General features: G+C 48.0%; 1 protein-coding gene across 1 annotated transcript in view; it reads left to right on the top strand.

Moving 5' to 3' along the window:
- The window catches only part of LOC147725956 (uncharacterized), a 108,583-nt gene that overhangs the window by 29,839 nt on the left and 52,951 nt on the right, over positions 1-25,793 (top strand). The window contains exons 2-3 of the mRNA XM_086963403.1: positions 15,641-16,490; positions 18,748-18,928. Coding sequence (XP_086819529.1) covers positions 15,641-16,490; positions 18,748-18,928 — 1,031 coding nt within the window. The remainder of the gene's footprint in view (positions 1-15,640; positions 16,491-18,747; positions 18,929-25,793) is intronic.

Here is a 25,793-nt window from a genome sequence, read left to right as displayed (position 1 = left end):
ACACCCTGACCCCCTAGGCTTGCTAAACAGTCCAAAAAAACATATAAAAAAAAATGCTGAATTCGCGCTGGATTCAGAAAGCTGGACAAAAAAAAAACCGAAGCACGGGCTTCCGCGCTTTGTTTTCTATAAGCACGCTGGTGGGCGAGGTCCCGGGGGCAATGCCTAATTAATTAGCGGGAGCCAATGGGGGCCCCAAAAACACCAGGCACCACCACCTCCATGGGGCTTAGTTAATTAAATGCGGGGGGCACGGGCCCCTCTGCAGCACCGGGGACCGCCACTTCCCCGGGGCTAAGTTAATTGAATGTGGGGGGCACGTGGCCCCCCTGCAGCCCCGGGAACCGCCACCTCCCCGGGGCTTTGATTATTTATAGGCGTGGACCTCGTAGGCCCCCCAACCCCCTGGGACCACCACCTCCCGGGGGCGTTTTACTTGAAGGGAGTGGGCCACGGAGCTCCCGTCATGGAGCCCTCAATGGCCCTGCGGACAACCACCCCCAGGGCCGGCTCCTGCAATGTCCCGGGGTACCCAAACCCAGGTCATTGCCATTTGCTACGACAGGGCAGGAGCACATCTCTCGCCCTGCCATAGCAAACCCTGCTTTGCTTCATTGAAGCGAGAGCAGGAAACCTGCTCTCTCTTCAATGAAAGAAAGCAAAATTGATTTTGCCCAAGGGGAGCAGCATGTCAGCAGCTCCCCTTGTGCAAAAGCAATGCCGGCTCCCACAGGAGGTGGGGTGCCGGTGGGACCATGGGGGCAATGGGGCTCTCACACGGGTCCCAAACCTTGAGGTAAGGCCCCGGGGGATGGGGTCCCCGAGGCCAGAAGTGGCCTGGGAGGGGGGTCACGTGCCCCCTCTCCTGCAAAAAAAAAAAAAATTAAAAAAAACGGAATGGCCGGCCCCGGGAGATGGGGTTCCCTTGGCCAAAATTGGCCTGAGGACGGGGGCCATGCGGACCCCTCCAAAGAAAAAAACATAAAAAGTGGAAAAAACAATGGCCATGCCCCGGGGGATGGGGTCCCCGGGGCTGAAATTGGCCTTGGGAGGAGGCCATGCGGCCCCCTTCCCATTTAGAATAAAATATTTTTAATAAATAGGGGTCAGGCCCTGGGGGATGGGGTCCCCTGGGCCCAAAAATGGTAAAAGAAGAGGGGCAGATAGCCCCCTTCTAAAAAATAAAATAAACAAAAAAAGCTGGTGTCTCGTGGGAGGTCCCGCCCCCTTCCTGCACCACTCTGAAACGGGCCCCATGGTGCGTGGTAGGTTGGGAATTAATTCCCCTTAAATACTGAGGGTCCCTGGGGGCAACTATCCCACCAGGTACCTCCAGTAAGTGCCACAGAGCTGTGTTGCAGAGAGGCGTTCTGAGGACCTAAGGGCACAAGTGGACTTCAATCTCTGAGCAGCAGCATGCCAGGAGCTACGTTTGCAGTGTGGTGTAAAAATGGGCATGGCCGCAGTACACCTCCCTGCAACGCAGAAACACACAGTCACTGGATGATGTCATCGGTGGTATCATTTGAGATGTCATCAGTGATGTCATCAGTGATATCATTGACCATGTCATGAATGATGTAATATGTGATGTCATCAGCAGTGCATTGGGGGGCGCGAGTTATAGTTAGCTCACCTGACTATAACTGCTGAATTTCTCTGATTTTATGAGTCCCTTAGAATATGCCCCTGCTTTTGCTAAAAAAATGCATAGTAATACAAATCAAAAGCCAGAAAAAAAATGGTGTCCTCTTCCTCTGAGAAAGGACCTGATGCACTCCGAGGCTGTTTATATACGTTGCATCTGAATAACCTTCTAATTCTATTTGAAGCTAAATTGCACATGGGAAATCATCATTTTTGCAACTAATACATACACACAAACAACGAATTGCTATTAAGAAAGCCTGTTAACAATTCCTTATGGGATTAAAAAATTAACGTTTCTGTATTTTGTTGGTTCGCTGAAATTAACAACCGTATGCACAAAGGCTATTTTGGTTGGTAACCAGTTTTTTCACATATTACCAAATTGCGAAACGTTCGTACATCTGGCTCCTACTCTTTGATTGCGCTTTAACCTTGAACAGAAACGGTAGTGGCCCAACTTTGTGTGTTTCTCATTCCACGCACGCAACTCTATGAATTCTCAAGTGCCTGCTACGTTTCTATTCACTGGGAAAATATTCATGTTGTTTCCTTCTGAATTTTAAATATTGTTATGATGCAACATTGTGTAGGTCCCTTATCTCGCAGGACATACCATAACAGTTGCAAGCATATATCTCCTCCCTTTATAATTGTATTTTTAAACCAGTACATTTAATGACTCACCACACTCAAAGATCTATGTAAAGCCATTTAATTTATAACAGATAATTGTTGAATCTAAATTACCTAAATATCTTGGGGTGCCAGTGTGCTTCATAGTAAAATGAAATATATGGGATAAAGTACCTGTTGCTGTATAGTAACAAGGTTCAACCATTGCCTTTCCCTCAAACCACTTAAATCCTTGATATCTTGATATCTTGCTTTTTCAGGGTCATTGCAAACAAGAATAATATAAGAAGAATCTGTGTTATGTAATTTAAAACTCCAAAAAGCAGTTAGCACTTTGCCATAAATATCTGCCTTCTCTTGATCTTTTCCTTTTAGAAAAAAATATCAGAAGAAGTAAAAGCCAGGTATTGTTTTCCTTGTTTAAAATGCAGCTGCGATTATGTTCCATGTCCTCCTTTTACCTCTGGCTGCAGGCACTGTGGTATCAAAAGTCTGTAAGACTTTAGGAAATCGACCTTTTCTCCATGGTCATCCTTGATGTTTTGCTTTCTGCTGGACCCTATATTTTTGCTGGTTTTAGAACTCCATTCACCCCTCCTAATCAGTAGACCAGAACATGCGCTCCTCTTTCAAACATAGTTAAACGGACCCATTTCTCATTAGTATATTTTACTTGCCAATATGTCCCTAGTATATGGTGTATAAATTGTAAGCATGGCCTGGAAGTTATTTGCCACTAGTGGACTGCAGCGCCTATCGTATTGTGCGATCCACTATAGTGGCTGTGGAAACATGACTTCAGGCGTAGAAGGGGAAGCCTTATTATTGAAGGGTAAGCTTACACCGTGGCCTGTGAAAATAAAACCCAGTTTGGCACGTAAAGACTTTGCTTTTAGATATTAAGTTACCCCTATTTAAGCCTTTAATCCCAAAAGATAGGATGCATTGCAGGACATGAAGAAAGTACATTTTACCCTGTACCTACAGTGACAAAGCTCCTAAAGCTATTTTCACTATGGCAGGCCTAGCTGCACTATGTAGAAAAACAGAGTACAGCTTGAAATACTAATACTATATCTCAGGAAAGGGATCAGCAATACAAGAAATCACCCAACTGTTTTTTTACAGTTACTTACTTCCAATTAATTGATGAAGTCAGATTTTTCATAAATATTAAAGAAAAGTAACTTTAAAAAATTAGATTACGTCTCTGCCAGCTCTAAACCTTTACTCAGCCTTGATAGGTAAAGAAAAAGGTGTGAGATGCCTCCTAAGACCAAGCAATAGGCTGTCGTGAGAACAGAATATGCAGGGTGGGGGCTCAGCACACTGTTAAGTACTATTTTACAGGTTTGGTACACCACATGTAGCACTTGGGTTTTCATGAAAGCAGAAAAACAGGAATGCAGGGTAATTGTGGATCCCGGTCAGGTTACTGAAGGACCCTGCTTTTGACCTGGCAGAAATCTGTCGCTGGGTTTTTGTGAGTACAGTGTCTGTCTCAAAGTAGAGTTTAGTATTAGATGTGAAAGGACACTGGTGATTCCCCTATGACACTCACAAATACCCCCGCAGCATTCAGAGCCTAAACTTTGTGTGGCTTTTGCCATCTTGAAATTTTGCTGCTGCATCATATTTTGGGGCTGGGTTCACTAATGTATAGAGGAACTACTGAAAAACTGGGTAGAGTTGAGCCCAGAAACTTTTACCATGCTGTTTATGGTTTGCCCGGGTGTCACCTCCACCCTCAAGCTGAGAATAAATGTTGCACCCGAAAAAAAATTGGAGCTGGGAAGATAAGAAGAGGACTAGACCTATGGTCTGTGATCTGAGAGGAACCATGAAGAAATGGACATGCTCCTTCTTGTATCCAGGACAAAGAAGTGCACTCCAAGGGTCAGTTGGCCGGTGCCTGTATGGCTAATGGGACAAAACACGCTTCTAGGGGCCTTTTTCCTCAAGTACCCAGCTGACCTGCAGCAACTGGATCAGGACTAAACCTTGCTTGTGACCTCTGCTACAGAGTGACACCTGAACCCTAGGTGCTGTCACTGATGTCCTAAGAGCCTTAAAAGAGCCCGAAAGGAACTGTTCTAGAAAGCATGTCAAGTTGGGAGTTAGAGAATTTATAGTCTTCTAACACACCTGTAGCATCAGCAGGACCTTGTGACTTCATCAGATAAAGATGTGACGCTTGCCCCACTGGAGGAATTTGAGCCAGATTATGATGCCGGACAGACCCGAGTCCATCCGGCATCTCTAGTAACTTGAACCAAATGACCTCCAGTCATCGGCCCCAGCCCAACAAGAAGGATGCGACCGAACCCTGTTCATTCACAATCCTATACTTTACAATTGGAGCATGCATTCCGAGCAGAGGTGCAGTTCATTCTAAAAGTTCCTGCTACGGGTGCAGGGATCAACAGGTGGGTACCATAGGTGCCTCATAGACTGTGTTGGAAAAGCAGGCACAGAAAGGCTGAATCTTCCATCGTAATTCCTTGACCAGAAAGAGCCGAGCGAGGGATTGCTAAAGGCTTTCCAAATTACAGACTGGCTCTATGAGCCCATCAGGGGCCATTCAGAAACCAAATTTGATTCCCTTCCGACCGACCCCATCAAAATGGGTCATTCGGGAAAGAATCCGACTAACCAATTATGATGCAGGCTGAAGGGCTACAAATGAGGGTCATAGCCATTTCAGCCCGCATCGTAATTGTGCCCTAAGTCTTAAAGTAGAAATCCTGAACAGACAGAGGTGCATAGACAAGACTTCTGCAACCACTAATTTTGCATTTCTTCCAATCTGATTTTTTTCGTGCCAAAACCAGCCCTTAGCGTGGCCTCATGCAATGGCTATTGGACTTTGAGAGGACATCAAACACAGTCTGTAATCTTGCCTCACTGGAGGATTTTTTATCAAAATAATTCAAATGTAATCTTAAATGACAAGAATGAGAGATACACCACACAATATACTTATATTCACACAAAGATATATTTTTTGAACTTCTTGTCAAAAATATATATGGCTGCTATATAATCAAATTCATAACAACAAACTTTGAAAAGGACTTTTTAGAAAAACCAGATAAATGGCCTTCAGGTCTTTAGTCACTCCCCCTATTTAAAATTATTGTGAAGGCATCCTAGGGAGCTAGTTGAACCATATTGTAAATCATTTTGCATATGTTTGTCAGTTATGTCACTAATGTTTTTTGGTTTGTCGAAAAAGTCCTTTTCCCTTCCCTTTTTGCCAGATGTAATCACTGGCACCCATCAGGCCATGGCCTTCCCATGTATTAACTCATGTCATGCTTTCACAGGCTTTCCTGCCACTACTAGTTCTCACTCTAGCTTTGCCTACTGCACCCTATCACTCTTACTTAGTCGCAGCTCAGTGCTGGTGCTTGGCAGATGCACACAACAGGTGCCACACTGGTATGTCAAAGGCAAGCCTGCCTGAGCCCGTTCGTACCCAGTGCTTAATTCCTGGTACTCTACATACCCACTGCACTCTCAGACACTACTCTACAGCAGCTCTCCAAGCCCTGAACACCAGACGTTTCTCCCAGAACAGCACCCTGGCCTACCTGTCCAACACAAAAGGTGCATTCTCATGCACTTCCTGTCACTTCTCCTCCACCCCAACCTTATCCACCCCCTGCCACCATCCTCATATGCAACAGTAAAATCCACATCACCCCCACGCAACTCTCAGCATTCTATGACCTGCCTCCTCCTCAACACCGGCTTGATTGGCCAACATGCCATTGAAGAGCTGGACCTCCTGCATGAAATCTCACCAGACCTGTTCTTCCTGATAGAAACTTGGCTCATTTCAGACAATAGCACCTAGCATCCCATAGATGCAAGATCTTAAGCCAGGCCATAACTCACTGAAAGGTACATGACTAGCCATTATCTTCAAAGAAAGGATACACTCCTCAGTTACCTCCACTAGTAACCATCTAGAACACCAGGGCTCCTGGCTCATGATCCGACTCTGGCTACTCCATCTCAGACTTAAATGCTCCCATGGTGCTGAACTCCAGCTCTTAGATCCTCCTCAGTGGCCTCAATTACCACCAGGAGAACCTCACCAGCAACATCTTGGTAGACCTGACCAATGAGTGAAAGACCCTACCTACACCACCAGACATCTCCTTGACCCCATCTTCACTAACTTCAATGAAATCTTGGTGAACAAGCTATTGTCTGGACTGACCACGCAGTCATACACTAGCGCTGACCAAAACATGCAAAAATCATGCAAAGAAAATGGAACAAGGAAGAAAAAAGGACCACAGAGCTCTGAATCCACTGATCACTACACCATGATGATCTCTTGCAATCCAACAATATTTCAACACCTTGATCACCTCTGTCACTGACACCCTAGCTCCGCTCAAAACCGCTAACTCTATCTAATCCAGGATGAAGCAAGCTGGGCCATGTAAGAACCAGCACTCACCAAACATCACTGAAAGCAACTTGAACATAGATGGAGAGAGACCCACAGTGAAACATAAAAAAGCAAATACAAATCAGCCCGAGATTCTGCCACCAGCAAAACAAATCCACCAAGCAGTCAGTACTGACTGAATACATCAAAAACAGGACAAACACATTTTTGCACCATAAAGGATTTCACCTACAGGTCTAGAACTATCACCCAGCTCTCCCACTATTTTGGTTACAGCAACATCTACACCAAATTAAAACACAAGCTGGACCCGTCTACTATTACAGTCTACCTGCCCGTTGAGACGTGTTTTGGTGCAGAACAAAGTGAAGAGTTGACATGGCACACATACCTGTGTGCCATGCCTACAACCCACTGTCCTACATTGATAAGCCATACCTCTAGCTGGGTACATTACACCAGTGGTGTGGGTACAGGTGCATGAGCCATGTACCCAGACAGTGCCTAAGCCAATTCTTAGACACTGTAGGTGCAGTAATGCCATTAAGAGTATATTATGCTGGGAGTTTGTCATTACAAACCATAATTGCTTTACTGACAACTGGGAAGTTTGGTAGCGAACTTCTCAGCACATTAAACACCCACTGATGCCAGTGTGGGATTTAATGAAAATGCCAGTTGAAAAATGGCCTAACACCAGTGTACAGGCTGAGTGGCTGCTCCCCAGATGGCACCATCAGACATGTTTCTGGACCCTTGGGTCTAGAGCCTGCTGCTCTCAGGGGTCTGAAACAATGCACATCCTGGGATGAGGTGCCGCCTTTGTGATCTTCCCCAGGCCTTTTGCTGCTTCCAGCAACTGGTCACCACCGGTTCTGACCCCCACTTTGGGAAGGAGAATCGGCGTGAAAACCAAGTGAGGAAGGGAGGAATGCCCACCTCTGCCAGCCCCATCCCTCCAGTGGAGGAGGCGGGGTGAAACACAATGCTCAGTCCCTGCCCTTACAGGTGGGGGCCAAGCCAACCAGAGTGAGGCATATGCCACCATCCCACTGGAGGATGGCATAATACGGGATGTTCCCACCCCAAGGAAGGGACCCATTGGTCCCAACTTTTTACTTACCTGTAACACCCCTAAATCTAGTATTTTGGGGCACCCTTGAGCCTTACCTCCTGAGACAAGCAACAACCAAGAAAAAAAGAAGAAGGACCAAACAGCCGTGCCTAAGGTAAGAAGATGAGAGCGCTCACTGACTTGGCCACAGCCCTACCAGCCGGTCCCCACCTCGAACCTGCAGAAGCAAAACTCCGGTTTGTCCTGCAGCCAGAAACCTCAAGAACCCAGAGGACATGACCCACGTTCCATAGAAAAGACTATGTCTCCTGCGAACACTGGATTTGTTCACCCACAGACTCCAGCTCTGGCGGAATCCTTGAGTCTGCACCACTCTGCACCCGTCGCCCATAGCTTGAGTTCTAGTGACCCAACACCACGGGGAGGTCTCCCTGGTGATCCTGAGCCCAGTCCCAGTGATCCCTGACCTGCTTCAAACCTCAAGCCAACACCTGCACCTCAATCTGGAGGGTCCCGCTAACCACTACCAGGAGCTAGTAAGAAGATCCTACCCTAAAAGACACCTCTGCACCTGACGCCCCACGGCCTTAGGTAGCCCAACCGTCGGTGTCTAGCCAACCCCAGCATCCCAACTTACATCTCCAAGAGGTGGTTGCTCCCCAAAGTCTTTTACCCCCAAGTCTGCAGTGTCTTTACAAACCACAGAATACCCAATAAAAGTAACTGGGCACCCGGCGCCAAAAGAGCACCCTGCAGCCGGCCGCCATAGTGCCGCTGAGGGTGTACTTTTGGTGCTAACTTGAACACCCGTTTGCCCTGAGCTAATGTCCAGGAGCTTTGTTCCCACAACCTTGTGGCCTGTGCTTCAGAAGCCACCAACCAGAGGCGCCCTGTCCTCCATTGGAAAAAAAAGGGGCCTCAGCACTTTGCACCCGGCTGCCCTAGTGCTGCTGAGGGTGCTTTGAGAGTGCATCCTAGACCCTGGGAGACCCCTGAGTCTAACCCCAGAAAACCAATTCCCCCAACAAAGTACTTACCTGTTAACCGATAACTCTATTTCCTCCCATAGGATAACATCAACCGTTTTTTATGAAAAAGTTTCTAAGTTTTGAGTTGGAAAATCTATAAAAGTTTACACAACTGTGTACAAATAACCAAAACACATTTAGGAACCTTTTTACAGGAAATGTCCCAGTGCAGTATCCAGGTATACTACACAGTGTAAGAAAAGTAATCTGCAAAGTAATTTATATGACCTGCTGTTGAAAAGTCATTATAAAGTGTATGTACAATATTTCAAGGTATTGCATTTCCAGTAATTCTACTGTCACCAAACCAAAGTATATATTCAACTGCAATTCAAACTGTATTGTTACTGCAAAGTATAAATCACTTACCTGTGCCAGGCTTGCTTGGTTCTAAGAAGTAAGTATAACTAAATAATATTTTTAAACAAAGCAAATTGGTCTGAGTTTAGTCTGAGTGTGTGCAATCATTTGCTCATTTAGTGTGTGCAACAAATGCTTAACACTACCCTCTGATAAAGCCTTACTGCTCGCCCACACTACCACAAATAGAGAGTATGGTGCTATCTACTTTTACCTCTGCCTACCTTTGGTGTTCCACTGGACTCTGCACACTATACCTCATTTTTGTATAGTATATACAGAGCCAGCTTCCTACAACAAGGCCTCGCCATTGACTGGATCTGGTCTTTCCTCGCTGCACGTACTCAGTCAGCGCTGCATCCTACATCTCAGCTGCCACCAAACTAATCTGCGATGTACCCCAAGGATCATCACACAGCCCCATGCTGTTCAACTCAAACATGGCATTGCTCACTAACATCATCCCATCCAACTAAATCAACATAATTTCCTAAACCAAAAACACCAGGCGTATCCTGTCACTTTCTGACAAAACATCCAACATCTGGACTACCTTCACCTCATGCATGTCCGGAGTCTACAGCTGAATGAAAACCAACCACTTGAAACTCAGCACAGACAAAACAGAAGTGGAATTCTTCAGCTAGAACACTTCCCTCTGGAACTCTATCTGAACCCAGATTGTCGCAAACCCAGAATATAGCCCAACTGTGAGAAAAATTACATGGCTGAATATTACCCTTAATAAACACAACCATTAGCAAATCACATGCTGAATTATCATCTGCATGTACCTCAGTATACTGCAAACTTACTGTGGTATACCACAGAACAATATCTAACTATGTTCTTTTCAGACTTATAACTTTAGCACTACTTACACTTTTCAGACATACTAACACAAATTAAAATATAAACCTCATAATGTATATTCCTAACACATTAAATCTGCATCCGTTCAAACACTTTCATAATAAATCTGTTTCAATTACCACACTCCACTCTACGCCACTTCACTCTATGCCACTCCACTCTACACAGATCCACTTTATTCTTTTACAGGCTACACCACTGCACTCTACATCACACTCCACTCTAATCCAATGTATGCCATTCCACTCCTCTCCATGCCACACCACTCCACTGTAAGCTATTACACTCTGCGTAACTCCATTCTAAGACACTCTTCTGTGTGCCCCTCAACTGTATGCTACTCCATTGTATGCTACTGTACACAATTCAACTCTACGACACTCCACTCTATGCTTTTCTACTCTATGCTACTCCACTATACGCCACTTCAGTGTACCCCACCCAGTATTCAAGTGTATGCCACTCCACTCTACTCCACTCCACTTTACGACGATCCACTGTATGCAATTAAACTGTACACCACTCCATTCTTTGCCACTCCACACTACGCCATTCCACTCTAAATCCTCACAGTCCATGCTACTACACTCTATGCTATTCCACTGTAAATCACTCTACTCTACACCACTCTACTCCATGGTACTCCACTATACACCACTCCATCATACATCCTTACACAGCATGTCAGTAAACTCAAAGTTTTTCTACTCTATACCACTTCACAATATGCCATTCCTCTCTATGCCACTATTCTCTACGCCACTACACTATGCTATTCCACTGTTTGCCACACCACTCTACAACACTCCACAGTACTTTATACACTCTATGCCACTCCACTGTACTCCACTGCACTATATGCTGTTCCAATCTACGCTCCTCCACTCTGAGTCACCCGGCTGTGTTCTATCCCACTCTATGCCACTCCACTGTATGCCTCATCACTACCCACCATTCCACTTTACACCACTCCACTCTACAGCACTCCAATCTACGCTATTCTACTGTATGTCACTATAATGTACCTCATTCCACTGTACACTGCTTCACTCTATGCCACTGCAATCTATAGTATGCCACTGTATGCTACTACACTCTACCACACTCCATTCTACTCTATGGCACGCTTCATCACTTCATTGTATGCTACGATATTGTACACCACTCTACTCTGCACAACTAAACTCAACATCACACCACTGCGCCCCCCTCCACTGTATGCCACTCTACTTTAAACTATTTAACTGCTCACAACTACACTTTAGGCCACTCAACTCTACGTTATTCAACTGTTTGCCACTCCACTCTACCAAACTCCACTATTCGCCACTCACTGTACACTATTCCACTGTACGGCATTCCTCTATGCCCCACTCTACTGTATGCCACCCCACTGTATTACACTGCACTCTTTTTCACTCCACTATATGTTATTCCAATCAATGCCACTTCAGTGTTTGACACTAGAGGTAGTGCCATTTCTCTGTATGCCACTCCACTCTACACCACTGCACTACACACTATTCCACTGTACGGCACTGCACTGTAAACTATTCCGCTCTAGGCTATTCTAATATATGCAACTACACTGTATCCCACTCCTCTGTAAGCCACTCCACTGTACACCACTGCACTCTAAGCCACTCCACTGTATGCTATTCCAATCTATGGCACTCTAGTGTAAGGCACGCCACTGGATGCCTCCCAAAGTATGCTAGTTCACCATATGCTACTCCACTGTATGTCACTCTACTCTACGGCACAATTCTGCTCTCCACTTCACTACCTCACTTCACTCTACACCACTCCACTCCATGCCATTCCACTCTGTGCTATTCCACTGTACACCTCTCCACTCACTGCCACTCCACTGTACGCTAATTCACTGTATGCCACCTCAGTCTACGACACTCCACTGCACTCTACTGCAGCCGACGGCAATCTACTCTGCTATTCCACTGTAAACAACTCAGCTCTATGCTGCTCCACTCTATGCTATCTCACTCTACCCTACTCCACTGTGTGCCACTCCACTGTATTGTACTACAGTGTACGCCAATGCCACTCGACTACACGTTACTGCTCTGTTCACTATTCCATCCTATGGCAGTGCACTGTACGCAGCTCCAATCTTTGCTTTGCCACTGTATGGCACTCCACTCTACACCACTCACCCTCCAAATAATTTGACTTTATAACACTTAACTGTATGCTAATCCAAAGTACCCCACTCCACTGTATGCATTCCACTCTACTCCACTTCACCGTACACCAGTCCAGTCAATGCCACTCCACTATAAGCAACTCCACTGTACCAGGCCCGGACTGGGAACCCAAAGCAACCCTGAAAATTTTGTCGGACCAGACCCCAAGAGGGGTGGGGGCAAGTGTAAAGCACTGCTGATTTTGTTACTAGGAGCTGATATTGCAACACTGCTGCAAAACTGGCCTTGACCGCTACAAAGCCGGCCCCCACTCTTCCATTCTACAGGAGAAACACTGGATGCCCGCTATGGCCAATCCGGCCCTGCACTGTACTCTTCTCCACTATACACCACTACACTGTATGCTATTCCATTGGGTGCCGCTCTACTCTATGATACTCTACTCTACACTTTCCCACTGTATTCCCCTCCACTCAGTGCCACTACACTCAACGACGTTGTATGCCACTACACTCTTCAACACTATATTCCTCTCCACTATAGCACACTGTACAACACACTCTACCTCACCACACTATACAACACTTTACTCTATACCACTGCACTGTAATCCAATGAATGACAGTTCCACACACTCTACAACATGGCATACCACTCCACTGTACGACATGCCACTCCACTCCACTCTATAAGACTTTACTCTACTGTGTACTACACCACTAAAGTGTACTACACTCCACAGCAGTGGAGAATACGAGACACCGCTCTACTATATAATACTTTAGTTCACTTTATGCTTTGCCACTCTACTACACTGTATGGCAGTTTAGCCCATTATACACCACTGTATTTAATGTTATGTTATGTTATGTAAAAATATTTATTAAGTGCGACTCACACCTGACGGTTTCTTGGCGCTGTGAGCATGAGATAGCAGATCAGGAGGGAACTCAGTTGTGTGCTTTACGGAACAGGTGGGTTTTAAGAAGGGACCTAAAGTGGGTGTAGGAGACAGTAAACCTAAATTCTGAGGGGAGTGCATTCCAAAAGGATGGGGCTAGAAAGGAGAATCTAAGCCCTCCATATTTCTTGCATTTAAAAGCAGAGGTCTTTAGTAGGGCCAGGTGGGAAGAACGAAGGTTGCGGGGGGGAGCAATATGGTGAAGTAAAGAAGAGATGAATGACGGGCCAAGACCAGCTAGGGCTTTGAAGATGATACAGCCTAGTTTAAAATAACAGCGTTCTGCTACCGGGAGCCAATGGAGGGTCTCCAGCAGGGGACTCACATGCTGATGACTGGGCTGGTGAAAAATCAACCGTGCAGCCTGGTTCTGAACCAGCTGTAGTCTATTCAATTGATAGGTGGGAATGCCAGCATAGAGGGAGTTGGCGTAGTCTAATCTAGAAATAACCAAAGCCAAAAGGGTCAAGGTGAGGGCATCAGTAGTGAGGAAACGGGCAATTTTACGAATTTTGCGTAAATGAAAGAAGCTGGAAGAGACTACATCATTGATCTGGGGCTTCTTTGAGAGATCGTTGCTGATGATCACCCCAAGACTTTTTGCTGAGTTGGTAGGGAGGGGGGGGAGAGGGGGGGGAAGACCCAAACTAGTTGGCCTGAAATGAGACCTCCATGGGTTAGAAGCACCCCGATAAGAACCAGCTCAGTCTTATCGGGGTTAAGTTAGAGGTGATTTGCCCCCATCTAGTCACTGATGTGACACAAGGTGGACTGAAAATTATAAACAGAATGTTCTGATGGGTTGATGTCGAAGATCAGCTGAATGTCATCCGCATAACTAAATGCGGTGACCTTGCTGCTTCTTAAAGAGCGGATGAGGGGGGTCAGGTACAAATTAAAAAGGAGAGGGGAAAGGGAAGAGCCCTGTGTGACACCGCAAGTCATCCCAACTTTCTCAGCAGAGAACTGGGAGAGATGGACAGCCTTGTAACGGTTGCTCAAAAAAGAGCAGACCCAATTAAGAGCCAATCCCTGGATGCCGGCCTCCCTGGCACGGTCGACCAAGATATCATGGTCGACTGTGTCGAAGGCGGCCGACAAATCCAAGAGTACCAGGACCTGACTGATGTTGGAGTCAGCTCCCCTCCGCAGTTCCTCCATCACTGAGAGAAGGACCGACTCAGTGGAGTGGGCGGGTCTAAAACCGGCTTGTTGGGAATCGAGGAACTGTGAACGCTCGATAAAAAGACTCAGGGAGTTTGTGACATGGGACTCAAGGACTTTACTAAGGGGCGAAAATTACTCATAACAGATGGATCAGCGTTGGGTTTTTTAAGAATAGGCACCACCTCAGCGACTTTAAAAGAGCTGGGAAGCAGGCCCAGTTTAAAAGAATTATTCAGGAGTGTCAGAGGGGGGAGGGATTTAACTCGAATGTACTCGGCTCCACTCTACAACACTCAACTTTACAGCATAAAACTGCCTCAGCACCACCCTACTGCACTCTATGCCACTGCCAGACACCGTAGTATACTGTATGCCCCTGCACTGCACTGTACATCACTCTACTCCACTCTATGCCATTCTATGACACTTTACTCAACTCTATGCCACTTGATATCACTCCTCTCCATGACACTCGACTCCTAGACACTACAGTTGAAGATACCCCACTGAACGACACTCAACTGTACTGTACAACATGCCACTCGACTGAACACACTACTCCACTTCACTATAGGACACGCCACGCCAGTCTATTAAAAAACACTTTACTCCACTATATGCATCGCCACTCCCCACCACTGTATTCTACCCCAGAACACTAACTTTATGACACTACGCTGTACCACACTGTCCTTTACTATACTCTATGACAGTGCACTTAACAACACTCCATTTGATGACTCTTGACACTAAGAGTTTTATTACAAAAATAAAAACCATTTCAAATGAATGAAAATAGCCAAGGGTAAAGCTAAGTTATAGTTAAGAAAACTTTATTCTTTCTATACAAACCCAACTTAAACTAAATAAGCTTAAGAAATTATACAGTTAACGCAAGTTCTTAGAAAATCTGGGCCGGAGTATCCAATATTAGAGAAAAAATATAGTTGTATTATAGTCATGCCTACATTAGAATAGCTTACAACAAACAGCCAATCTATGACATATGTCCATTGTAATAAACATTAAGATACCAACGTTCTTCAGAAGAAAGGCAGTGGCAGTGTATGGCAAGGAATGGTCTGGCAATGCCAGAAAGTAAACTGGAGCGAAATCCAGTCATGTGGTTATCAGTGTACTTCTGTATTTGTATTTACTACTCCTGACATATACCAGAGCAATGTGGTTTCAAGGGGAGGTGCTATGAGGGGGAAGGCCGGGAGGATTCTCTATTGCCACACCAACTTTTCCAAGCTGCTGGAAGGGTGAATGAGTAACAGGTGTTTATATTTTGCTTCCTAGAGACCGTCCTGTTCACCATTGATAATGACAACAACTGCAGAATCGGTCTGCCTCCCCTTTCAAGTGAGGATGATTACCATCAGCGAGCCAAGCTCCTGGGGAAGCTCGAGAATTCCAGCCATGTCTTCTTCAATCCAAAAGGTCAGATGTTTGTTGTGCGGGGAGATGAGCTCTTCAAGGGACCATCACCTTGCACGCCATGGAGCGACTGGTTTTCTCAGGCAAAATGTGTCGGCAAAGGTGGGTGGGACCAGTGTAAGTTCCTCTATTTCAGTCCCACTGGTAAACTCTTTGCGGTGACCAAAGCCGGTGCCTGGTACACGGGGCCTGAGCCTGAACACGCAGAGGTGCCCTGGATCTTTCGCCAGGCAGCTAAGATATGTGGCAGCGGATGGCAACTGTTTGATGCGCTGTGCTATGACCCAGATGGCAGCATGTGGGGTGTTTACGAAGGATCACTTCGAAGAAATCAATCCCTGTCTACCACGGACGGCAACTGGGTGGCACAGAGCATCGTCGTTGGAGCCAGTGGTTGGGATCAGATAAGCTACTTCATCGGATTCAGCTCTGATGGGAATCTGTGGTGTGTTTCTCGTGATGATGGGGTCATATACTCAGCCCGACCACCCACCAACAAGGATGAGCCCTGGTTGACAAGAGCGAGAAAATTGGGTTGCGACTACCACAAGTATAAATGTTTGGCGTTTGCAGACGATAAAACCATCAAGAAGGTGCTGAGTGTCGAATTCTTGACGGACCTCGGGAAGGTCCTGGAGATGCAGCCGGAGGTGGTGACCGAGAAGGTCTATGACAACAAGGGCAGCACGACCCCCCTTAAGGCAACCTTTGAGCAAGTATCACACCTTTTCATTTTAGGCTGATTTAATGAATGCGCTTAGAGATCATACTTGATCCAGCTCTGATACCCATATCTTCACCACTTACATACATGTCTTGTCCACGAGAAGCATAATTTACAACAAAGTCGATACAATGCATGCCATTACAACGTGGTCATTATAACAACTGCGTTGTTACATCGCATACCGTTACAACGCAAGCCGTTACAATGCAGAAGCTGATGGATTTTAAATTCAACTCCTTCCCTTCTGTTGCACAACTGGAGTTGGAATAGTAAATTATACTATTCCAAACTCCACCGCCCCCCTACAGCAAGTTGTTGTAATGACTTGCGTTGTAATGCTATGCGTCGTAACAACCCAGTCGTTGTAATGACTGCGTTGTAATGGCATGTGTTGTAAATGTGTGCGTTGTATTGTGTCCTATTCCTTGTCCTTCAACCATGCAAACCCTTTGTGTGGCCAGCCGAGAACATGTCCACAGTGCAACAGCCAGAACGCTACCACATGCGTTATTCGGCTGCACTTCTGCTTCACAACCTGTAGGTCAGTTTCAGAGGCTTACTCTTCTCTGCAGTCTTCAGTGGCTACTCAGTTGAGTACCACTGAGCTTGGTAAACGTCACCATCTGTTATCCAGAGCTATAGTACGCTTGTAAGGTTTAGGCGAATCATAGATGATCATTTATTGTTATAATAACTAACGCTTACACCAGTTGTCACATTCCATTCTCCAGTAAATTTGGGCATGAAGAAGAAAATAAATATAGTTGTAGCTATATTTCCAAGATACACAGGGCCATATTTTAAAAAAACTGGTGGAGTGCAGTGTTACTCCAAAAACGGCGCTCTCCAACAGTTTTAAAATGCTGGGATGTGCTGTATTTTCAAAAAATACAGTGCACCCCTGCATTTTCCCTGATGCTGGTGGTAAAAAAACTGCATAGCGTTAAGTGGCTCAACGCCACCTTGTAAATACGTCAAATGACTTAATGCCACCAGAACGTCGCAAAAAGTGATGTTCTGGTGGCATTTACTCCTTGTATATATGCCCCATAGTAATACATATTTTGAAGCGCTAAGAAACAGAAGCGTGTTTGAAGCGCTATATAAAGTATATAAAGTTAATATTACTCCTACAATCGTTAGTATCATTAGTATTATCACATTTCCACTTGCAGATACGTGATTGAAGGCAAGTGGAGCCATGTTTGCGTATGTATGGATCGCGGATTACCACGGAGTGCCATGACAATAAAAAGAGCAATCTTCACTTTACCTGTACATCTGTATGATTTACTTACATAATGAACACAGTTTACCTCTTCCAACCTCTGACTTCGGTGCTTGGGCGGTGGTTGCAGGTGGGGCACGCTGGCACTCTTTTTTGAGGATTGGAACTTGTATTTCCTCATCAGACTTTGACCCAAAATAAGAAGGAGAAAAATACAAAATGGGGAAAGATGGGGAGAGAAGGATGCAAAAACAGTGACAGTGAAGGAAAGCAGAGTGAGATAAGGGGGAGGAGGCATCTGCTGAGGGGGCAAAGAGGCATATGAGCACATTTAAGACCAGTCATAGATAGCGACAGCCCCTGGGATTGGCAGAACAAATTAAGCTCTGCCTGGTTGTATCTGGGCCTTGTGGAAAACGCTCCCTCAACCTATTGGTCCAGGACTGCTAGCTGGATTTTTTCTACAGGCCTGGCCTGTATTTTTAAGTCTCTGCCCGAAGGAATATGGGAAAAAGCAGTAAAATCATCGGGCATTTTTCGAATGAAGAAATTACTTAAAAGTGTCTTCACGCTTTCTGAATAATTTTCAATGTTTATTAAACAATTGGAGAAACGCTAGCTTATAAAATTCTATTGAACATTTTCATTCATTCTTTTTTCCATACCAGCCCTTGTGCCTTTCACTATGGCACAAGGCAAACATACGGCTGATATTAGTGTCGAAAACGAATGAACAGTAGTTTGAAGGACCGCCAGATTTGTCCAGGACTCTACTTGGCAGATGTGCCAGGAAGCCCCAGGGTACCCTGCCAGATGATAGAGCGCTCTATAGGTACACATCACATCACATCACATCACATCACATTTATGCCCAGTATTCTTTCTGCCTCACTAGCATTGTCTCCATTCTTTCCTTTGTAAACGTTGTTTGGGCTGCAGGGGGCTTGTGCTGTACATTTCCTTTCTTTTATGACATATTCGGCGCCTAGAATGTTCTCTCTTTCCTCATTTCAGGGTCAATAAGGTGTACTCAGCCGAGAGCCACTTCACCCACGACCATGGCTTTGAGTGTAGCATGGAGGCTGAGACCACCTTTGAAACAAACGTTCCAACAGTGGGCAAAGCAGGCATCCGTATGTCCTCGAAGGCAACTACGTCCAATGTCTGGAATTTTACAAAAGTCAATACAACTGAGGTGAGACTTCTTTTACGTTTTCCAAAGGAATCTTAGCGATTTGGAGGGCCCCTGTTTGGAACAATGTTGAATTTTATTATTCTTTCTTACTGATTCTAGCCCTATATTGCCCAACAATATTGTGTGAGCCCTTAAAGGTTACAATACAAAAATACACAGAAGTCAGCTAAAGAGAAATTTCACTTTCCCAGGGGGGCTCTTGAATTTATTTATTTATGCGTTTTTATATAGCGCGGACCTTACCCGAAGGCGTCAGAGCACTTCACAAAAGGATCAGAACTGACACATGAGGAGAACATTACATGTGAACAGATTACAAAAGCAGACGTTAACTTACATGAGGTAAAAGTGACAATTGTGAGCAAACAAAATACATGAGGTAGCAAAAAGTGCACAGGAGGAAAAAGTGACAAGTGTGCAGGTTACAAGAGAAACAAAGTACAATTAGAGGTGTAATACTGCAAAATATGCTAGACACTCAGGCACAAGAATAAATGTAACGTAGGCAATGGTGGCACTTGTGCAAGTGTCAAAGGCAAACAAAATGTGAGCGGTAGCATACTGTGTGTTACAAGGGAAAAGTGGTCTGTGCAAGTTACAAAAAAGTACCAAACACAAGTACAAGGATAATACAGCAGTGAATGTTAAACACTCCAACCACAAGAACACACTGGGAAGGCACTTCCATAGTCAAGGAGAATAGAATTTTCAGTAAAGGGAGGTCTTCCTTCAGATAATAGAGTGGACGTGGAATACTTTTGGAGGTGTCTTTGGAGGAGGAGAACTTTGAGGTCTGTTTTGAAGGCCTGGGAGGAGGCGGTGGTCCGGAGCTGAGGCGGACGGGAGTTCCAGATTCTCACCGCGTTGCCTGAAAAGGATTGGGCCATCGTTCTTTCCTTCTTGAAATTGGGAGGTTCAAGCAGAAGATTTTCCGCATTACGTGATGGTCTAGATCCTCCAGAAAGTTTCAGTTTATTCGCCAGGTGGCTAGGAATGGAGGAGTGCAAGGCTTTGTGGGTGATACAAGCAGTCTTGTAGATAGCTCTAGCCTCGATGGGAAGCCAGCGTAGGGTGGATAACATCGGTGTGATGTGGTCGCTTCTTTTGACCCCGTAAATGAAACGAGCCGCTGAATGGAAAACAGATTTAAGGGGGGACAAGTGGGATTTGGGGAGGCCAGTAAGAAGAGAATTGCAGTAGTCAAGTCTGGAGAGGACCAGCGATTGCACTAGGGTTATAAGGTCCTGCTCCGGGAAGAAGCGACGGATTCCCCAAAGAAGGCGCAGGTGGTATCGAGCAGACTTTGCAATGGCATTGATGTGGGGGATTAGATTTCGTTTTTTGTCGAGTATGACACCAAGGGATTTAGCGCTGTTGGCAATAATGGGTTTAGTGTTAAGTAGATTCAACTGATCAATCCATTATTGCACCGGGGGAGGAGAGATTGAGGAGGAGAAGAGGAGGAATTCAGTTTTGGAGGGATTCAGAATCAGTTGATGAGTAAACATCCAGTTTTGAATGGAGTCGAGAGTAGATCTTAGGATAGAGAGATTGTGAGTGGAGGCAACCTTGAGGTAGATTTGAGTGTCGTCTGCATAGAGATGATAGTGGATCTCGGATTTACTTAGGAGATTTCCTAGTGGTTCTAAATAGAGATTGAACAATGTGAGTGCAAGTATAGAGCCTTGAGGAACACCCTGACCTACCGCCACAGGAGATGAAAGACTGTTCACTATTTTGATCATTTGGGATCTATCAGAGAGGAAGGAGGCAAACCATTTAAGCACAGTGCCCTCCATGCCCATTCTCTGTTGAAGAATGTTGAGGAGGGTGTTGTGATTGACAGTGTCAAAGGCTGCAGAAAGGTCAAGGAGAGTTAGAAGACAGGATCCCCCCCCACCCCCCCCCCCCAAGTCGAGGATCCTCAGCGCGTCATCAACCACTTGCAGTAGGGCTGTTTCAGTGCTGCAGTTTTGAATGAAGCCAGACTGGAAATTGTCAAGAAGATCATTGTCCTTGATATGACAAGAGAGTTGTTTCGCTTCACATTTTTCTGTAATCTTCGCACGAAAGGGTAAGTTAGTGATGGGGCGGAAGTTGTTAAGGTAAGACGCATCAGCAGTTGTTTTTTTAAGCAGCGGGGTGACCTGCCCAGTTTTGAAGGAGACAGGAAGGGTGCCTTGATAGAGGGAGAGGTTGACCAGAGTGGTCCAGTAGGAGAGGGAAAGGGTATAAAAGTCAATGGCAATGGCACTGGGGATGGGGTCCAGATGATGGTTGGATGGCTTTGTTTCGCGGATGCACTTGAGAAGGGCATCTTCAGATATGGGGTCAAAGTTCTGCCAAATGGCTAAGGATTTGCACTCCTCTGGAGGGGTAGGATGAGCGACCTGATCCACAAGTGATTTCACTTTTTCATCAAAGAATATAGCGAAATCCGCTGCTCTTTTTGCAGAATCCTCCAACTTGGAGGATGGGGGAGAGCAGTCAGGAATCTTGATGAGATCGAATAGTTTTTTGGGTCTATTATTGGCTGAGTCCAGGAGGGTTTTCAAGTGCTCCGCTTTCTCAAGGTAGATGTGCTTGTGGTACTTGGATCTTGCGGAGCGAAGCGTGGACAAGTTATCGGTGGAGGGCACTTGCCTCCATTGTTTCTCCAGGAATATTAGCTGCTTCCTTTCTACATAGAGGGATTTGTTGAACTAAGGTGCTGAAGGGGTGGGCCTTAATCTTTTGCTTTTGAGTGAAGCGACGTTATTGATTTCAACTGCAAGAACTGTGATGCATTGGGAGGTGAGTTCATAAACATCTAGGTTCGGGTTTAGCCTTGGAAGTGATAACAAAGCTGATTCACAGAGGGGACCGACATCAATATTTTTAGCATCATGGAACCAGGAGATAGCCCCCTTGGGTTGGCCAAGAGTTATAGAGTGTGATAGTTGAATAGAGGATGGGATGAGGAGGTGGTCAGACCAATCTACATGAATCATTGCATTTATTTATTTATCAATCAATCAATCAATCAATCAATCAATCATCGCATTTATATAGCGCACTACTTACCCAGAGGGTCTCAAGGCGCTGGGGGTGGGGGGGGGGATCTGCTACTGCTCGAACAACCAGGTCTTGAGTTGCTTCCTGAAGGCGAGGTGGTCCTGGGTCAGGCGGAGATGGGTGGGGAGGGAGTTCCATGTCTTGGCGGCGAGGTAGGAGAAGGACCGCCCCCCTGTGGTGGCTCTACGGATGCGGGGGACAGCGGCAAGGGCGAGGCTGGTCGATCGAAGCTGGCGTTTGGGAGCGTAGAAGTTGAGGCGGCTGTTGAGGTATCCTGGGCCTTGGCTGTGTAGGGCTTTGTGTGCGTGGGTGAGGAGACGGAAGGTGATTCTCTTGTTGACTGGGAGCCAGTGCAGATCTCTCAGGTGTCCGGAGATGTGGCTGCGACGGGGGATGTCCAGGATGAGTCGTGCTGAGGCGTTATGCGGGGGGCCACCAGGAGTCGTCCCAAGGGGCGGGTGAGGATCCCAGGATGAGGACTTCCGTCTTATCTGAGTTCAGTTTCAGGCAGCTGTTCTTCATCCATTCGGCTACCTCTTTCATCCCTTCGTGAAGGTTGGCTCTGGCGGTGGCGGGGTCGTTGTAAAGGGAGTGGATCAGCTGGGTGTCGTCGGCGTAGGAGATGATGTTGAGGTTGTGCTGGCGTGCGATGTCTGCAAGGGGGCTCATGTAGATGTTGAAGAGGGTTGGACTGAGCGAGGAGCCTTGAGGGACGCCCCAGATGACTTCGGTGGCTTCTGATCTGAACGGAAGGAGGCGGACTCTCTGTGTCCTTCCAGCGAGGAAGAAGATGATCCACTCCAGTGCCTTCTCTTGGACTCCGACGTTGCTGAGGCGTTGTACTAGGGTACGATGGCAGACAGTGTCGAAGGCCGCGGAGAGGTCAAGGAGGATGAGGGCCGCTGTTTCTCCGTTGTCGAGCAGCGCTCGGATGTCATCGGTGACTGCGATCAGGGCGGTCTCGGTGCTGTGGTTGGCCCGGAAGCCAGACTGCGAGGGGTCGAGGGATCCGTTCGTCTCGAGGAAGGCGGCCAGCTGCTTGTTGACGGTCTTCTCGATGACTTTTGCAGGAAACGGGAGCAGCGAGATGGGGCAGTAGTTTTTGAGGTCGGTGGGGTCAGCCGATGGCTTCTTGAGTAGAGCGCTGAGTTCGGCGTGCTTCCAGCTCTCCGGGAAGGTAGCAGTGTCGAAGGAGGTGTTGATGATGTCCCGCAGGTGGGGTGCGATGATGGCGTCGGCCTTGTTGAAGACGTGGTGAGGGCAGGGGTCGGTCGGAGATCCGGAGTGGATGGAGTTCATCGTGCGGACGGTGTCTTCGGTGCTGATCGGAGTCCAGGCGCCGAGGGTGGTGGTGGGGGGCGGTGGTTCGGTTGTGGTGATCGTCGGTTGAGTGCTGAAGCTGTTGTGTATGTCAGCGATTTTGTTGTGGAAGTAGGAGGCGAGGGAGTTGCAGAGGTCTTGCGAAGGGGTGATGTTGTTGTTTCCGGCGGTGGGGTTGGAGAGCTCTTTGACGATGTTGAAGAGTTCCTGGCTGTTGTGGGCGTTGTTATCCAGTCGTTCCTTGAATGCAGTTTTCTTGGTGGCGCGGATGAGTTGGTGGTGTTTTCGGGTGGCGAGCTTGAGGGCAGTCATGTTGTCCGGTGTTGGGTCTCTGCGCCAGGTTCTCTCGGGGGCTCAGCAGTTCTTCTTGGAGCTCTTGAGTTCGTCGGTGGACCATGGGGCTTTCTTGCTACCGGGTCTGCTGGGCGGGGTCCTAAGGGGGGTGAGCTCGTCTGCGCAGTCGCTGATCCACTTCGTGAGGTTGGTGGCCGCCTGGCTAGCGTTCGTAGTGCTGGTGGGAGGGTTTATGCTCAAGGAGGACGCGAGCTGGTCGGCTGTGATCTTGTTCCAGTTCCTGCGTGCAGCCTGTTGCTGGTGGTGGTGGATCGTGGTCCTTGCGAAGCTGAAGTGGACGCAGCTATGGTCCGTCCAGTGGAGTCCGGTGGCGTGGCTGAAGGCGATGTCCTTGCTGGATGAGAAGACGGGGTCGAGTGCGTGTCCGGCATAGTGGGTGGGGGTGGTCACCAGTTGCTTGAGTCCCAGGTTGGCGAGGTTGTCCAGCAGGGTGGTGGTGTTGCGGTTGTTGTTGTTCTCCAGGTGGAAGTTGAGGTCCCCTAGGAGGATGTAGTCAGCGGAGCAGAGGGCGTGTGGGCTGATGAAGTCGGCGATGTCTTCGCTGAATTGTGTGCGTTGTCCAGGGGGTCTGTAGATGAGGGTGCCTCTGAGGGTGGTCTTGGGGTTGATGTGGACTTGGAAGTGCAGGTGCTCGGCGGTTGCGAGGGTGTCATCGGTGTTGGTCGTGATGCGGATGGTGTTCCTGTGGACGATGGCGATGCCTCCTCCGGTGTGGTTGATGCGGTCCCTTCGGATGATCTTGTAGCCGTCTGGGATGGCGATGTCAGGCGCTGAGGAGGCGTTCATCCATGTTTCTGTGAAGAAGGCGACTTCTGGGGCTGTGGTGTCGAGCAGGTTCCAGATCTCGATGGCGTGCCTGTGGACGGAGCGGGTGTTGAGCAGGATGCATTTCAGGTGGCTGCTGCTGTTGCTCGTCTTGGTTGGTGTAGGTGTAGTGCCGGTCTGGAGGCAGGTGAACTTGCAGGAGTTGCAGCAGAAGGGTCCGTGGGTGCTTCTCGGGGTGGCTCGGTAGCAGCCCGGGACTCTGCTGGCGTTGAGTGCGTTGAGGGTGGCGGCGTCGTACGTCCGGCGAGTTGGCTGGGGTCTGCGGGGGCCAGGGGTCCTGGCGCTGGGCGCGGTCCAGGCACGGACGGGCGCAGACGGGCTTACCTTTGGCGCACCTTCGGCGCTCAGTCGGTGCTCCCGCTGCGCGCGTCCGCTGCGTGGTCGCTGAGGGGGCGACATAAGAGGGGAGCCCTGAGGGCGGGTCAGCTGGGAGGCGGGGTCGCGCCCACCAATGGACTGGCGAGGGGGCGGGGCCGCAGGCGGGAATCAGCGGGAAACGGGATCGGGTTGAGCGGGCGGCCCTGCGGCGGCTGGGGCGCCGCTCTCGGCGTCAGAGAAGACCAGGCACAGCAAGGTGCGCTGGAGCAGGAGCGCGTAGGAGCGAGGGGGCAACCAGGCCAGAGGCGCTGTGGTCGCTAACCAGGTGCGTGCATGGTCCCCTTAAGAGGGGAGCCGGGAGGGTGGGTCAGCTGGGAGGCGGGGTCGCGTCCACCAATGGACTGGCGAGGGGGCGGGCCGCAGGTGGGAATCAGCGGGAAACGGGATCGGGTTGAGCGGGCGGCCCTGCGGCGGCTGGGGCACCGCTCTCGGCGTCAGAGAAGACCAGGCACAGCAAGGTGCCCTGGAGCAGGAGCGCGGAGGAGCGAGGGGGCAACCAGGCCAGAGGCGCTGTGGTCGCTAACCAGGTGCGTGCCTGGTCCCCTTAAGAGGGGAGCCGGGAGGGCGGGTAAGCTGGGAGGCGGGGTCGCGTCCACCAATGGACTGGCGAGGGGGCGGGGCCGCAGGCGGGAATCGGCAGGAAACGGGATCGGGTTGAGTGGGCGGCCCTGCGGCGGCTGGGGCGCCGCTCTCGGCGTCAGAGAAGACCAGGCACAGCAAGGTGCCCTGAAGCAGGAGCGCGGAGGAGCGAGGGGGCAACCAGGCCAGAGGCGCTGTGGTCGCTAACCAGGTGCGTGCGTGGTCCCCTTAAGAGGGGAGCCGGGAGGGTAGTGATAGAAGCAAGCCTGCTTTAGAAATAACAAGGTCCAAGATTGAGCCCTTAGAGTGAGTTGATTCTGTGCAGTGTTGGATGAGATCATTTGCAGAGAGGTAG

This window comes from Lissotriton vulgaris, chromosome 3_1, assembly GCF_964263255.1.
Source record: "Lissotriton vulgaris chromosome 3_1, aLisVul1.2, whole genome shotgun sequence".
NCBI lineage: Eukaryota > Metazoa > Chordata > Amphibia > Caudata > Salamandridae > Lissotriton > Lissotriton vulgaris.
The sequence above is the reverse complement of the archived record's forward strand: the minus strand, read 5'-3'. Positions and strand labels throughout refer to the sequence as shown.